Consider the following 17249-nt stretch of genomic DNA (forward strand, 5'->3'; position numbering starts at 1 on the left):
GCTAGTTGTACCGACTCCTAATTTTGTGATATCTCCCTTGGCACTGTCCGAATGTTAGGGAAGAGAGTTGTTTCCGAGGACTGTTTTGTCGACAACTCAGTGTAGTTAGAACTTTACAACTAATCTTTCCTGCGAGAAATAATGCAAACTGCTTCATCTCTGCGTGAACTTCGACATGACGCACACTGAACGATTTTCTACTGCTTTAATAGGATTCCTGATTTAAATGTCGTAGTAGTTTGCCTCAGTTTTCTGTTTTTCTTGTTATTGGTCTAGTTTTCAAAGTAGGTGAGCCCAAATAAAATAGCCACTTAGTGTGCTGGAGTACTCTTACTGGAGTATGCCATGGTCCACTAATTCAGTGCTACCGACACGTCACAGCGTCCGCATGATTGTGACTCCCTCACAGGAAGACACGCGTCTAAAGCCTATACGTACTAGTAAGGATACTCGCGTGTACTTGCCCTCAATGCTAGCTGCCATGTCATAAGCCGAGGTTATGCCCCATCTGCTAACTTATGCGGCAGAAACTTAGAGGTTCCTCTAACAAGGAAGCTCAAGGACAAGTTGAGGACCACGCAAAGAGCGATGGAACGGAAAATGTTAGGCGTAACGTTAAGAGCCAGGAAAAGAGCGGTGTGGATCACAGAGCAAACTCGGATAGCCCATATTCTAGTTGACATTAGGGAGAAAAAATGGAGCTGGGAAGGCCATGTAATGCGTAGGGTAAATGACCCCTGGGCCATAAGAGTTACAGAATGGGTGCCAAGGGAAGGGAAGCGTGGATGGCCGACAACTAGGTGGGGTCATGACATTAGGAAATTTGCCGGTGCAAATTGGAATCAGCTAGCGCAAGACAGGGGTGATTGTAAATAACTGGGAGAGGCCTTCGTCCTGCAGTAGATATAAAGATAAAGATAGGCTGATGATGATGTTGATGAAGCCAAGACTGCGTGGGACGATGGAAGGTTGACGGCTTCTCTAATGTCATGGTAGTATGGACTTGCCCAGACTTCCAAGTGAAATGCTCCAGTCTCCTACTGCAAGCTGGCCACTCCAACAGTGCACAGTCAGCTATGATCGCTAGATGCGTGACAACAGATACCACAGAACACTGCTTGAATTCATAAACAACTCATGTGTTATATGTTTTCTTTAAGCATAGTTGTAACACATGCCAAATTGTGCCGATATCGGCATTGAGCGAGGCATACGATACGGCTCACTCCCTACGGCTGGATGAGGAATATTTCGACTATGTTTCCATGATAACGAAAAAGTAATTTACCGCTAGAAGCACACACACAAAAAGGAAGACACTTTGATAACATCATGGGCAGCAAATATGTCCTTCAGCAAGTACCAACTAAGCCTTGAACTACTACTTATGAAACCTTGTTAATCCTCGCCACTAGCTTCTGTCTTACCGGGTGCTTAACGAACCAGAGCAGAAATTTTTGAACTGGCTCTTGGAAAGCTGAACGGGCGGAAATCTTTGCCGAAGAAAGTTCAATTGAACTTTTCACTTATGTCGTTTGACGTCCGGAAAGTGCACGTTGTTTTCTGCGGGACGTCGTAGTGTAGGGCGCTGGCATGATTTTGACAATCTGGGATTCCTTAACGCGCTCTTATATCCAAGGACACGAGCGTTATTGCATTTCACCCTCGTCGAAATGTGGCCACCACAGCCACGAAACCACCCTGCGGCCTCGTGCTCCACAGCCATTTAACCTAATCTAACCTAACCTACAAACGCAATCGCCCCTGAGTCACGCGGTGGTGACTTGCATAGGGCAGTTAATGAAGTTTATTATGCTTGACTACACTCGACGTAGTTACCTATAGAGCGGTCGCTTTGTTTTAACAGATATACATATATTGAAATAATGTATGTACTCGCATGCACCCCACAAATGCTTCGAAAGTAGGAAAATAAAAAAAAATTGTTTACTCCTTCACAGTGAGGCAAGCCGAAAGAAAGAAAGAAAAGATTTACCATTAATAGCTTGATGCTATGTGTGCAAGCTGGAAAATGCAGACGCTTTGTGTGCACAAGTAAGGAGGAGTTTAATGCAAACGAAAAACACAGCAGCACAATAAACGACGAACAAACCGTGCACGAACAGCAGCATGTAACAAGAAATAAAGTGTTTCACTCCTACACAATGAGGCAAGAAAAAAAAAAGTAAACAGACAAGCTTCCGAATGTTCTTTTCCCTAAAAAATATCCGTCCACTCTCATAGTCAAAACTCAGTCAAAAGGCTAAAAATGAGAAACTAAAACTGTAAAACAAACAAAAGTAACAATAAACAACAAAGGAAAGCTCTCTTCATCAAGCAGTCTTGAAGAGTGTAGTCCACACCGTTACGTTAGTGCAGTTTGCTACAGTGTGTTCCCAAAATGTCGCGCCGAGCTTTTCCCTGGCTGCTTGGAACGCAGTGGTGTCCGACAGTCCTCGACGCGCACGACACACACACACACAGCGTAGCAACCTCCCTCATTCCGTGGTAATTTGCAGAGCCTCCGTTCAGCGGGACAGTCTTGTATAGTCCGTGAGCGAGGTTACGTTCATGATCTCCTGAAGCCTTCCGGCGCTCACGTCATCGGTCGTTCTGAAATCTACCACCATGTTGCGGTCCTTCATAATGAAGCCGTTCTTCATGAAGTGGCCCTGAACGCCGGGCACTTCCAGCCAAACGTACAAGGCAATCCTCTTCGCTCTCAGATGCACCTTGAACACCTTCTGAGTACCTAGAGTGATCATTCTGGCAGGCGAGATGGATACGATCTGCGCAAATCGGGAAAAATATTTACTTACGCGAAGGTGGCATATATTTCAACTAGCTACGACCGCAAGATCAAGCTATGCCATACACATGCATATATATGCGAATGCGACAGGAATAGCTAGATTAACACATGCAGGGCTACTGAGATTAACGGTTGCTGGTCGGAACGGGTCATTGTACAGCGGGTACAGTCAAGGTGCTTCGCACAGCAGATTCTTCGCAAAAAAAAAACAAAAAAAACATGCTCCCTATGCGACAAAAAATCCTCTTCCATCGGTGTCAGTGGCACAGACTAACGTTCCCAGGACTACTCTTGTGCACGTATACGCAAATTTCCGAGATATTGGAAGGGAGAATGACCGCCGCGTTAACTAATTTGGTAAAGCTCGGCAAGTGTAAATACGTGCGGAAAAGTATGTGGGTTCAGCTCCAACATGCGGTAAATTAACTTATCCTCCACTTTCATTCGACTTTTCCTTGTTATTTCTATATATCAATCGAAGTCCCCCCATGCACTTTCTGGCTTCATTTTTTTTCTGCCTATTTTTGTAACTAACGAAAACTCGATCCGCTCGGACCCCCTCACTCTTTCCCCTAATCACGGAATCGGTGATGATGGTTACTCCTGGGCACGCAGCATAGACAGGCTTGCGAAATTGTGCAATTTGCTTCCACCCACAACTGGAAAAAAAAATGCCACGTGCTGCGCACCGCTGGTGGAATAGACGCGTGTGATCTGGCTCTTGAATTCCCGAAGGGACACCTTTTCAAAGAAAAACAAAAAAGAAAATTATAGTGACGCCTCACTTCGTCAACGCGGGTTACGCGCAAGCGTGTGGGTGCTGTTCCGGAGTTTTCTAAGCTATGCCGTCTTGCCTGACACACTCGCATTTGTTGCGAGCCTCCTGGCACGCTATTCGGGAGTCTCCTGGGTATGCCTAGCCCTCGCCTTTTGCGGGTCTCGTTCAGCTCACGTCCGGCGCTTGCCGACAACTACGGGGTCGCTCGACTCGCGCTCGGGCAGCCGCCGCTTGCGTTGCTGCCCCGACGTGCTTCTCGCTCGGTGCTTGGCCTCTCGAGCGCCAGACAAACCCGGTACATCGTCGACCCTAGTGTCCCACGTAAACTCGCCGATTTCGCAGACGGGGCATGCACGCTTGCGCGTAAGAAAAACAAAGCAATAGTTGCGCGGAAGTTCTCGTTGTTGAAGAAACACACAGTCATTCAGACTGAAAGAGGAAGTTTACACACTTAACCTCTCGGTTTCGAGCCTCCCCCTCCAAGCTGGCAATGGATTTAGTTCTCTCAAGACAGTGCTCAGAAAACATGTTGTGGCAGAGTGAGCAGCTTCCTCTTAACAAAAGGAAATTTCGGGAAGCAGGTTCCCGATGATAGCGGCTCCATTCTTCTTGAAGATTGCCTAGAGGGCTAGACTTACCAAAGCGAGAGTCATGGTGACTTGAGCCGGTGGTTTCGTGTGCAAAATATTGCGCCGCTTGTTAACTGGTTATTTCTGTACATAGCTATTTTGGACTTTACGGTGGTGCACCGTTTGCTTGTGGCTGATAATCAATAGATAAACAAAAAGTCACGTGCGCCATAGTACGACTGGGTCACAGAGAGACTTCGTCGAGTGCTTTCTTTTTCTCCGTTGTACGATGGCGAAAATACTAGAGTGCTTTTGTCGATATTTAATCCCTTGCCTAACTGTACTATTGGATTTCTCACAGATGTACTGTGCTGACTTCCTTATTGGTTAACGAAGAAAATAGCAACAAATAAAAGAAGTTGAACGTTATTGGTACTGCTAATTGTTCATCAGAGGGATCATGTTCACCGCTCAAGCACAGCCCGCTGATTGCCCATTGAGAACGTAGCTAGTGCTTTTTTTTTCTTTTGTGCTTTTTCTATTCCTGCTTTTCTTATCTTCATTGTCTGCGTCAATATCTAGTTCTCATTTCCGTTATTACTTATACAAGACTATCCAGCGAAACCATTAGTGATCCAATTTCGTCGGGTTTATTTTTAATGAAGATTCTGTAGGAGTGTTGTCAGAACCTTCAATTTGCTTGTTTGATAACTTGTTTTCTTGCTCTTTCAGTGATCGACCATCGCAAAGCTCCTTCACTATTACAGTCCATTTCCTCGTTTATCAAACACCGTCTTCTAGGAGACCTTTGCCTGAAATAACCCGTCAGATTTGATAGCAGAAAAAAGAAAGAAGAAAATAGAGAGCCCTAGAGATAGAAGAAGCCTCCACACTCCCCGCACGTATTCCCCTAATCTGCGAACTGATCATAGCTTTACAGATACATTCCCCCTCCACATATCTTCAAAAGATTAAAAATACCCATGTAACGTGGTACATATGGATAGCCTATATACCGGCTGATTTCTTTTAGTGAAAATAGGCTTATTGACAAACCCGTTTGGCAGGTAACGGAATTTTGTCACACCAGCTGCATTACTTGCAGTTGCGGAAATGCAGGACAAATCTTGGCGTAATGTTAGCTAATTAGCAATGTTTCGCTATATTTTTAACTATTCGACTTAGGTCGAGCAGTTACAAATTCTTATCTATTTCGCAAAAATTTTATCACTCTTTCTATTAAATCACTTCGTTCCGATGTGGTACATACATTGCCTTCCTGTCGTGTTCAACACACTAGTGGGCCATTTATTGACAGGTAAAACTGCGTAAAAATTTCGCGGTCCTTTTTCTTTCTGTGGGGCCACCCAGGTGGTTCCTGCTCAAACAGGGCCTTCTATCCAGAGCCAATGTGTAACGTAATCCCTTGTTCGTTTCAAAGTTTACAAGAAACTGCATGTACGCGAAGGGCATTCTTCACAACTAAGCACAGCAAGAAAAAGACATTCAGCTATATATATCGAACGGATGTGCAAGAATGTCTTCCCCGACCGTCCAGTATAGAGATGCTGAATAAATTCTAGAATGTTACTTATTACTAAGCTCGAATCGTCTACCACACGGGACAAGCTAACTGCACAGTAAAAAATACGGCGCTGTCCAAGTCAGAGAATTAGCAGAGATGCGCGAGCCAATTGCGGTTGATCATTTGCGTGAAGTCACGGAGATGGCAGGTATTTTCTAATATCGGCCTTCCTCGGTAACAGTTCTGCAACGTGGAGGCTCAGACGGCGGGTTCCGTGATCCTTCGTGGAGGCCGGTTTTATGCTGAATGCCTAAGTTATCAAACAGTCTAGCGTGGGAAGTGAACAGCCACGAGAAACATGGTCAGGAGTCACCTGCAGTCACGCACATAAACCTCCCGCGACTATGAAGAAGCTGACTACGCTATGCAGTGTTGGTATACTATCTATCGCCGCTTCAGTCCATCTCGTAAAGGGGCATAATGTGCCTATCTCGTTAAGTATGGGTTATTTGGTCTAATAAAGTCCCTTTCAATCAACCAACCAAGCCAGCCTATCGATAAGGTGCTGATATTTAATGACCTGAGGCGTAAGTGAGCGAAAAACTGCCTCTTAAGATTGGCAAGCATCGCTGCAGCACAATGGGTGCAAAGCTTCAGGCAGAGAAGCAGACGAATCCGAATGCCTGTCGAACGGATCCGTTCTATATAATGTATCGTCCGCACGCAGGCACGGTCGTCAGTAGTGCGCAGTTGTTGACCTAGCGCCACGTGAAGCAATGTTTGAAAGAAACCATTCAAAACGGCTGCCATCTCGATGTATCTTGGAGGCCTGGCGATGCTATATTCAAAACGGCTGCCATCTCGATGTATCTTGGAGGCCTGGCGATGCTGTATCAGGCAACGTCTGCTAGCTTAACGTTTCCGTTTAGCAGCAATACTATTTTTTATCTGGCGGCCTCACGCTGAAAGCTAAAAACGGATCCATAAGGTGTTAATGAATACTGTTACTTATGCTTAGTTCTTGTCAAGGAACATTAGTAAATGAAATACGTTCACTGAATGTTGCACGAATTACACTGAGTTTGGCCCTTCGCTCTCAATTAGACAATGCTTTTGCGTGTATGCCCTTGTGCTTGGTGTACTGCCATAATTTAGCTTTATCTAGTTTTCTGCATATTTACAACAGACGTCCCTTTGACTGCACTTTGTAGAGACAAACCAGTTAACCTAATATTTAGTACAAATAGTGGAAGCAGGACTGCAAAGGCATGCCGAAAATAGCGCCATTCGACAACCGTCGCCTATCGTTTTTAGAGCTGACAGTTGTGCAGTGTTAAAACTGACAGCGTGAAAGTAAGCATTATTACATCCACTAGGAATTTCCCGCTGTCTTATGTTAAAGCGAGGACGGAGTGACACCTCTTATGTACGTTACTTATTTAAACCTTATTTAAACTCTTTATTTGCACTTTTTTGCAGTTATCTGACTTTTGAACAGGGTCCGTGTAACCAGCGCGCATTTGCAAGGATAGTCCAGGACTGACTTCCCGCGCTGGTGTACACCTTTTGATCGAGGCCACTGCTCGAAGGTCGTGGGTGGCGCGCTCCCTGGCAAGGCCACCTACCCGAGGATCGTTTGCCGTTAGGTTCATGCTGTCATACACTCTCAGGTAAGTTACAATATGTTGGCGGACACTAAGCTCCGCCGCTATAGAAGAGATGACGAGCAAGCCAGCTGGAGCCAGAAAGCCTATACATATCAGTGGTCGACCACGTATACACCTTTAACTTCGTTAATGCCAACACACTCCGCCAAGCTGCGCAGTTTTCACTGTGCGAAAAAATGGCTGTGGCTTAGCTAAGGTTAAGCCCAGGTTGCGAAGCATACTTGCCTTTATTTTAGTTGTTTAACCACTGTTTAGCCTGGTTAACTGCTGTTGCTTGGCTATATTTGGTTCGGCTAGACGGAGAAACAACTCATGCAGGCGAGCGCACGAGCTGAGACCCGGCTATGTAGCTACGCGGCCGCAAGCGAGCGCACGAGTTGAGCCTCCGAATGGGAGCGCGGGGAGGCGTTCCAGACAACCGGACTGGCCCCTGCGAGAGACGCGCACCCATCATTGCGCCGGGGAGGCGTTCCTAACAACACACCACGCTTCTGCTGGAGACGCGCGCCCATTGGCGTGCCGAGGAGGCGTTTTGCAGCTGTTATGACGTCATATGGTAGCTACGCGGCCGTCGGCGGCGCAGCACGGACGAGCGCGGTTGTGCGGCTAGTATGCTTCGCATAAAAAAAAAAAAAAAACCTCACCGAGACCGCCGGTCTCCGGTGCTTGGACAGGTAAGGCGTGGAGGGCCAGACGAACGACTCGGGAGCCAGCAGGCCACCCTTGCTGTCCCGGAGCGTGCACCACAGAAAACAGCGCTCGTCGTCGCACACGCTCTCGTTGATCATCGGCTTGAGCTTGCTCTCGAACACTTGCTTCGCCGACCCGTTCGCCTGTGAATAAACCCCGCCATTACTGCGCGGTCTGCTGTACACTCACAGTGACACCTGCGGCACTTTACCCCCCCGTCGTTCTAGAACGTTCCTCCACTCAGCACGCCGCACCTCGAATCGAGAGTGTACCTGGCAGTGCCGCCTCTCGACAGAAGTGGTCACCACGCTTCACTGACACTCCGCAGCAATTCTTTAGAAGCGTAATGTCTTCTGAAGTCAAAGGGTGGCGCTGCGCACAGCTAGGTGGAACAGCGACATTAAGGGAGCTTAACATTTAGGAATATCTATAATAATATTATTATTATTATAATATTATTCGAATTGAAAATTTGTCTGTTTCGTTTATAACATGCTATTAACTTTTCCTCTGCATGCGTTGGAAATGTTATAACGCATATAGCCTCTCTAGAACGGCGCCACCTATATGCAAGTACGAGAAACTCTTTGAGACATGGGTAAGTCCAGACTTCCGAACGTGTAAAAACTACCAGCCGCTAAGACACAACCTCCCCCTTTGCTCTCAATAAACGCAGAGAAGTCGACCACTGCACTCGAAAGCAGTTAGTGTCATATTTCGTTGATATTTGATGCGTTCCGCTCTTCTTTTTGTACGCCCATCGTAAAACAAACTCAATTTTTTTAAGCAGCCAATTTCAATTTAATTATGGTTTATTTTTCTTTCCTGTTTTTGTGACGCTGTATATAATATCGAACCTAATTCTATTATTCTGTGTTTTCACCGGTGTTCAAACTATTAACAACTTGTTTTTTCGTTGTCGTGCTCTCTCTGAAGGACAATAATGCTAAAGTGTCTTATTTGTTCTTCACGTTTTGATGTGTTCCACGATTAACTTTGTTTTAGTTATTGCTATATTGTACTGTCGTGAATTGTACGCACACTGGTTGCTTTTGTCTTGTAAGGGTCTTTTGGTACACGTCAAGCTAGTCATGAAGCTTTTAGCCCAAAATGACCATCCAGCACATATACAGGAAAATAAAATTGATTTCATTGATTGATTACAATCAACGTAGAGAGGGAATTGCTGTGATATATTCTCAAGCACTAGGACACAGACGATGATTTCGTGTAGCTGTTCAGGGAAATATATAGAAACGGAACAATGGTATTGTGCCGATAAAATATTTAAAATAATGAGATGCCCTCCCTGCACCAATATATAGAGACAACCGAAGGCAAATTTTGTGGGAATGCCGGAAATGCAATGAAATTGTGGAAATTCGCCGATTGCCTAAATTATTCAAATTATTTTTCACGCTTTATTTTAAGGGCATATAAATACGACTGGAAAACAGTAAATTAGGTTTTGTTTTATCTTACATCCGTAATAGGCAAAGGGTGCAACAGAAGGTCCCTGGCTGCTGTATGCGGACGACATAGTACTACTAACGGGCAATGCAAATAGTTTACAGAAACCTGCAAATATGTGTCGCAATGCAGCGATAAATCCAGGCCTTAAGTTTAGCACAGAGAGATCCGAACTTAATATCTTTAACGAAGAAACAAGCAACGGCATGGTGTCAACTCAAAAGCTAGTAATAATAGAAATTCCAGGGTGTATACATAAATGAAGGAAAGGCCGACTCAATATCCTTCAAGATAACCTGAAGATGAAAGGGAAGTGGAATGCAGCATGAATGGAAGATAGGGCACACTGGGGCTACAATGCGGTATGAGTCATCTCGAAAGGGATACTGATGCCGACGCTAACGTTCCCAAATGCCATTCTGTGCATGAAATCAGGCATCGTGCCAGGGTTGGAAGTTAACCAAAGGCTGGTAGGTCGGTTTGCTTTGGAGGCCCACGGCAAGAACACCAATGAGGCAGAACAGGGAGAAATGTGTTGGGCCTCTTTTGAAGCCAGAGGAGCTCATAAAAAATTAGTTTTGAAGACTCAGGAAGATGGATGAAAATAAATGGGCACCAAAGTGCACAAATATCTGTATCTCAAGCGTGGACGAGAATGGAGGAAGAGGTCCCGAAATTCGGCATCAAGGTACAGGTTAATTGAAAGTGTAAATGTGCAGCCAGGAGTCGTCAAAAAGAAAATGGGAGAGACAATAGATTGGATGTAAAGTACGGAAACCAAGGACACCATAGAGATATACAAGAATTGGCAGAAAGAAATTACACGGGAAAATCTGTACGATAACACAAAAGGCAGTGCCTTGCTATTTGAGACCCGAGCTGATTGCTTCAGAGCCAAAATATACCGGAGCAAATATTCGCGACAGAATGAGGCATGCGTATGCTGCAGTAGAATCCGGAGACCACTCAGCACGTCCTAAAGAAATGCGAAGTTATTCACCTTACGAGACCCATAGGAAACGTCCACCTTCCAGAAGCGCTGGGATTTAAAGCGGCTGAAAGTATTAAGCAGTAAGCCGTCGAGATAAGCACGAGACTGTTAGAGCGTTGGTGGAAAAAAACAGTAACGAAATTAATTTAGATATGTAGATTTTAAGGAAGAGACCAAAAAACAATGAGGCAGACAAATGCTAGACTGCTAAATACCTGTAGATTACTCGATTAGCTCCAGCAGGCTAGGTGACTATTTGTCGCCGCCCCGTTTCGAATGAGTGGCCAATAAATTATCATAATCATCATCATGGAGTGGAGGAAGAGTGTCCCGAGTCGAGCGTCCTTTGAGAATACAGGGGTTAGTCCTCCATGCAGTGCAACTATAAGACGCAGCTTTATCTCGTGGCTATCTAAATTTTCAAATACTCCGTTTAGATACGGCGTCTCCCAATAAGGAGATGCAACTGTTTGAATGTTCCGACTAGTGACGTCAAGAAAAAAATCATAAACATACAGTGCTGTTACTTTAGTAGGGAGAGTAATACAAAAAGCTGGTATTTGAAAAGGTGCACTACCAAGATTGCCGAAGTTTGACATTCTCTGTATCACTGCTGTTGATCAGTGTTGTTGCGTCATAAGGACCCGTACTGAATTTAACAAGGGCATTCACTTATAACAAATTTTCAATTCTCTTCGTAATTGGATCATCTATAAGAGAGTCCAATACCCCTAACCATTTTTTTCCTGACTACTTGCTTGAAGTGATCTGAACATTCATGCTACTGGTAGTCTGTTTTTTCTACAAAGTTTGTGCCATATCACCAGAAGAATATAATTTGGAAGCATAAATATAAATATAAATTAGAAGGCGTTGAAGTCACTCAGTCATAATTCCTGACTGAAGTGCATACACGCAAAACACAGGGCCAACTTCATTCGCGAGACGCTGATCTGGGCTCGTATTCACGACGTTATTCGTTCGTAAGTGCTTTTGACGATTGGCCGGCCGCCTCCGTTAATTTCACATCATCAGCATTGACTGGCATTTGCTCTTACGAGCAATTCTAGCATAAAAGCTTTTTGTGAAAACAAGCCCTGGTTTGATATATTCCGCTCATTTCTGCAGCTACATTCCATTCCTTTCTTATCAGCCGCCGTTCACGACCAGCTGGTCGTGCTGATAATGTCGGTGAGGCGCTGCTCGGGACCCTGACAAAGCGTAATAAGAATGGATGGATGGATGGATGGAAAACTTTATTTGGTCCTGCAAGTAGTGATAATTAAGAAGCATTGGAATATGATTTGTACAGTATCCCATCCCTGATTATACAGTCTCTGTCACATTCAACAGAAAACTTGCGATGCTAATGAAGTGTATGGTCTGTCATGCCTCCCCATTCTATTCTAGTTAGATAATTTTGCCAGTGCGCGCAGCGTCCACTGTTTGGCACACCGAAGACCGCATTTCTCCGGTCTCACAATCGTAGCTTTGTTTCATTTTCTTTTTTTTTTCTGGTTACGCGTACTTACCACGTCCGCGATTTCGACAATGTCCTCCTTGACAGGTTCGAACTGCGTCCAAGCGTACTGCTTTATGGAGAGCGTTACCGGTCCGAGATTGCGGCGCAGGTCGTTGACGACCCAGACTTTAAGCGTGGCCGTCAGGTACTTCCACTCGAGGAAACCCGACACTAGCACGGGGCTGAAGAACTTTCGCGCGAAGTAGTGCAGCATCTTCCAACGGCCACCGTATTCTGGGGGAAAAAACAAAAGAAAAACAAATTTAAGTACTTTACAAAGAATGAAATTAGAACCGCCTCTGACTAAGTTCCTCTACAGGGGTTGTGTAACCAATGTCGTGATTCGCTTTCCGTTATCTCGCTTCTCTCACTTTACAACTCAGTCACTGTAAAGCTAGCTTTCCTGCGAGTAAATGTGTGGCTCTAATAGCGCCTCACTCGTTTATGCAAACAGCCTGTACAGGCGTGCGCAAGAGACGAGCCCCAGCATGTGCAGCCAGCGCTTGGTCTTCACTGGAACGGTGACCGGTGCCATATTAGTTGGTCAAGTGTGCAGCGCAGAAAAAACGCACTTGCGAAATAAAAAAATCGCAGAAGAGTACGCATTTGGGCTGGTTGGGTTATGATTACGAGCAGTAAAACAGCGCTAAACAACAGGACAAGGAGAGGTACACAGACAATAGCGCTGACTAACAACCAAGTGTCTTTATTCTTTCAGTCAGCATATATATACACTCCGCCGCTGTCTCAAAGCACAGAATCAACAGAATTCAGCATGCGCAGGGGGGAAAATGCAATTAATGCGATAAGAAGGCAATCTCCTTCGGAAGAAGAGAAATAGAGGGAAGGCTTACACATGCTTCGCTTCTAATATGAATGTGGAATGCTTCGGAAATAAGACGTTCGCGGTCATCGCGGTATTTTGACAGATAGGTCACATATTTAAAAGACGGCTTACAGCCGCATTATATGCTGACTGGAAGAATAAAGACACTTGGTTGTTAGTCAGCGCTGTTGTCTGCGTCCTTTTCCTTATCCTGTTGTTTAGCGCTGTTTTACTGCTCGTAGAATAATCGTCTATTACGTGGTAATTAAGAAAGCAATGCAGGAAAAACATAACGAAGAATAATCCGGTCACCATAAAATACTTGTAATCTTTGCGGCCAAACCCTGTTTAGTTTACCTAAGTAGTCCTGATTAAGAAAGAAAATACCTCATAAAGAATGCATTCGGATTAGGAGTCTGACTTCTGACGCCGAATGGGCTTTTCTTGTTTATATTGCAACTGCGCCCTGAGGGATAATTTAAATACTTCATTAAGGGGTTTTAGCTTGTCAGTGTGCAACACACGTCCACGAGATGTCACGTTGTAGTGACGGTAAAAAGCGACAGTAGCACAACGGCGAGTTAGAAAGTTAACCCCTTATTGGCGATCTTGTTGGGCGAAAATTAAATGGGCCAAGTCTGATCCACGGGTTCAATGCGTCGGCTATTTACACATGACTAATCGTACGTTTGCGTGTAGTCGGTGGTGCTCGCGGAAGTTCCAGAATGCAGAGTGCTATTCGCGTCGTGCATGCAATACGATAAGAGACAAGATTTTTTTTCGCTAGAGAATGCGCGACATTGGAGAAAGTTTCGATACATGTAGGCGCGTCTTGCACCAAGCGATAACATTGTAACAGTGCCAGCCGGTGAAAAGCGGTCACCGGAAAAAAAAAGCAATCTGCACGTGTCAACATTGCCAGGTACATTCAACGAAGACCGACGCGGGACTGACGCGGCTTGACGAGAGTCAGCGTGTGTAGCCTATGTAGCACAATGGGTTTGAAGGGCTACGTGTTATAGCAGTATATCATTCAAAGAATCTGCTAGGCCTAATCGCCCATTGACTAAGCTGGTAATTCCACAGCGCACACTACGCCCGAGCTTACAGCATCCCCATTCGTGATAGAGACTGGCCCATTATCCATTAACTTCTCGAATTATTTCGAAAAAAAAAACACTATCAAAGTACCATTTTTTTTAACGCTTGGTGGAATGAACGCATTGAATAAATGCCAGAAATACATTCCGAACGATGCGCTCATTGAATAACACACAGTAAATAAAAAATGATAATGCTAAAGAAAGTTGGTTTGACTGCGCTGCTTGAAATTAGCTTCTTCAGCGGCAATAAAGTGTAAAAAAAGAACTTTTTTTTTATTTAGTAATTTCGTAGAACTCATTCCAGCTAGAATTGCATCACGTTAATGACGCATTGTAAAATAGACGAGCCGTCGACTAGCGACGCGATGTCGAAAAAACATCGGCTATGCTTTCTATACGAGTATATTTACAGCCGTTCATTGTATGCTAAGAAAGATAGGGAAAAAGAAAATAAGAAGATAGTGTGCTACACTATGGACATTCCCCAGGCCATAATACAATACAGAAAGCTGACTTCCACTGCCTACAGTGAAGTTTGCTGGTTCTGGCAGACAGATGTGATTCTATTGATCCCGAGCATTTTCCCCAGTTTTCATTACCGCACAGGAATATAGGAAAAAAAAGGGAAAAAAAGAAAGTAAAAAGGAAGGAAAAAGTAAAGCTAAGCCGCAGATTACTGCGGCCACGAATCGAAGTGTATTGACGTGAAAGTGTCTATTTTTTATTCGGTAAATGTATCTGCGCGCTAGTTACGTCATAGGCTTTTATTATTATTGTTTTTTTTACAAACGTGATGCGTTGATGCGAGCACGATTTGGTCACGCGTGCACTGTTTATTCTTTTACCGATGGCTATTTTTCACCGTATTTCACTGTTGTCCAGTTAGCACTCGACGCAAACGCGCCTACTGTAACCAAAATTTCTTGAATTATACGCATAATGTATAGTTTAATAGACTCGTCTAATCAGAATACACGCGTGACGCGAATAGTGTTGCCTACATTATTGAATAGAATATTGCAATTCTCGATTAGCAATCAACAATTGCTGTGGAATGTACACTTATACCAGAGCAAACCGACTTGCTGCGAGTCCAAAATCCACGACCGACTGTGCTCGCGATTGTTGATTTGTTGCAGTTCTGGGCACAAGCCCGTCCAATAAAGAATTAAATTCTTAACTTACACGTGTATAAGCGTTTCGTCCTTCCCCGTCACTAGAACCTGGCACTATTAAATCCGATACACCTTCGACACATAGATATTGTTACACTTTAGACACAGACGATCCACTATTAAAAAATAATCCGCAGGTACTTATTCGATGAACAATGTGAGTACTTGAATAATGAAGTGTTAGCATAAAAGCCGATGACTATTTCATTAGCGCCAGCTTCCTGTACGCATTTGATATGAATTGGCATTACGCCGCGCTCCGTGATTATTATGGCGCTTCCCCCTTCAACCCATTTTTCTGTTCAGTCATATCTTTTTGTAGGACAGCTTTTAGGAGCCCGCTCCTGGGTTGAGCATCGCTGTCCCTCGGCGTAACCGCGCGAACGCGCTCATCCCACTCCTCGCGCGTTCGTCGTCGTCGTCTTCCACAGCTGGCTTCGATGCCGCTCAACATGCCGGCGTCCGCATACTGCCCCTCCCTCTGCGAAGGTGCTGACGGCACTGGCCCACTGCCAGTTGGTGCGGTGATTTCGGTCTCAAATTCTTTGCCTCAATATATCGCGAATTTAAAACATGCAGACAGCTGCGCTCAAATTTCACATTAGGGAGTATCGTAATCGGCAAACATTTCGCAGCGAAAGTTGTATTGACTAACCTTCCGTATTTTTCCGGCGTCGGGCAACAGAAACAGACTTAATGATTTCTAACACATCCATATTGGTGCAGTGCGGCGGAGCAGATGTCAAAATGCGGAACAGGTTTGAACGCTCACCGGGAACAATTGCGTGATGTCAAGGTTATTGCAGTATATAAGCAGGAGAGGTTTCGGCGCTAAGACAGCTGCGTTATCAATGGGGTAAACACTTATATTTCGTACACCCGAAGAACAACATGCGCACGAGGAGCGCCGGAGGGAACATCAACGAGAATGTAAACGGTGCAGGCGAGAAACGACCACCGACAAAGAACGTTCTGGCAATGCTGAACGAAAACATCAATCGCCAGCCCGGGCACCTCTCAAGGAGCAACGACGTCAGATTTGCAACGCGAAAAATGGCAACCATTCCCCTCTGTGAAGATGGAATGGCAGTGAAAGCACTTTGCTTTTCGTTTGAGAGCTTTGACTGTCGTCAGCTTTCGGTGCCATTCCATTTTCACAGAGTAGAATGGTTGTCATTTTCTTTTTTTTATTCTCAATCCTAAAGAAACCAAACGGTGTCGAATTGCAGAAATATCGACCTCCCGACTTTCCTGCTCATAGAAGTCCTCCACAATCTGCCTCTTCCTCGCTTTCAGTTATATACCACACGTCGAGTTCATCCTTTCGTAATGTGATCTAAACCAAGAAACACAGCAACAGTAAGATCGATATGCCGGGTTCCCATGTCGCCAGATGAAGTGCATGCGTTTCAACCGCATCAAGAGCACTCAGACGGACACTTCGGTCCTCCGTAATCACGCAACTCACCAATAGAGGACCAGCTGGGACCGGGCCACATGTCGTTCAGGTGCCAATACATGGCGCCCATAGTGTGGCCGTAGTTGTTTTCCATGCGGGCCCTGTTCCGGCGAAAGTACTCGGTGGATACCCGCACAGACTCGGCTTGCTCCAGCTGCAATTCGTCCGCCAGCAGAACAATTCTCAGAGCCGTAAAAAGAAATCGTAGAGACTTCTCGAGTTATGACGAGCAGAAGTCAGTACGAACAACACGCACACCGATTTCGAACTTTCGAATGTGATTAGCATTCTTAGGATACGTCATGCACTTTGCAGTATCTATCTATATATCGGTCTATGTCCGGATCTAACCATTTCCCTTTTAGACCAGCTTGGGTTACTGGGTCTGTACTGCTGGTTATGTGCCACTAGGTGTGTCGGTGGGTATGTGTTGCTCCTCAATGAACATCTTCGACGCCAACTTGGGTCGACCACACACACGTACTCCCGTTTCTGTAGGACCCCAGTTGTTGACAATGGTTCACGTGGTGTCGGTCGTGCCTTGCAAATTCGTCATTTTTGCAGAAAAGCTGTTACTGGGACTAAAACCGTTCGAAAACGTAATCTCGCCTAAGTGTCGGGCCGTGCATCATTTGCAGCTGCCCGACATGGGAATTAAGCAG

General features: G+C 45.0%; 1 protein-coding gene across 1 annotated transcript in view; it reads right to left on the reverse strand.

The window, feature by feature from the left end:
* Positions 1-2042: 2042 nt before the first annotated feature.
* LOC139059212 (beta-mannosidase-like) overlaps positions 2043-17249 on the reverse strand; it is a 44626-nt gene continuing 29419 nt past the window's right edge. Inside the window, exons 14-17 of the mRNA XM_070537324.1 lie at positions 16597-16741; positions 12035-12258; positions 7996-8184; positions 2043-2789 (exon numbers count right to left, since the gene is read on the reverse strand). Coding sequence (XP_070393425.1) covers positions 2529-2789; positions 7996-8184; positions 12035-12258; positions 16597-16741 — 819 coding nt within the window. The 3' untranslated portion in view covers positions 2043-2528. The remainder of the gene's footprint in view (positions 2790-7995; positions 8185-12034; positions 12259-16596; positions 16742-17249) is intronic.

This window comes from Dermacentor albipictus, chromosome 4 (genome assembly GCF_038994185.2).
Source record: "Dermacentor albipictus isolate Rhodes 1998 colony chromosome 4, USDA_Dalb.pri_finalv2, whole genome shotgun sequence".
Lineage (NCBI taxonomy): Eukaryota > Metazoa > Arthropoda > Arachnida > Ixodida > Ixodidae > Dermacentor > Dermacentor albipictus.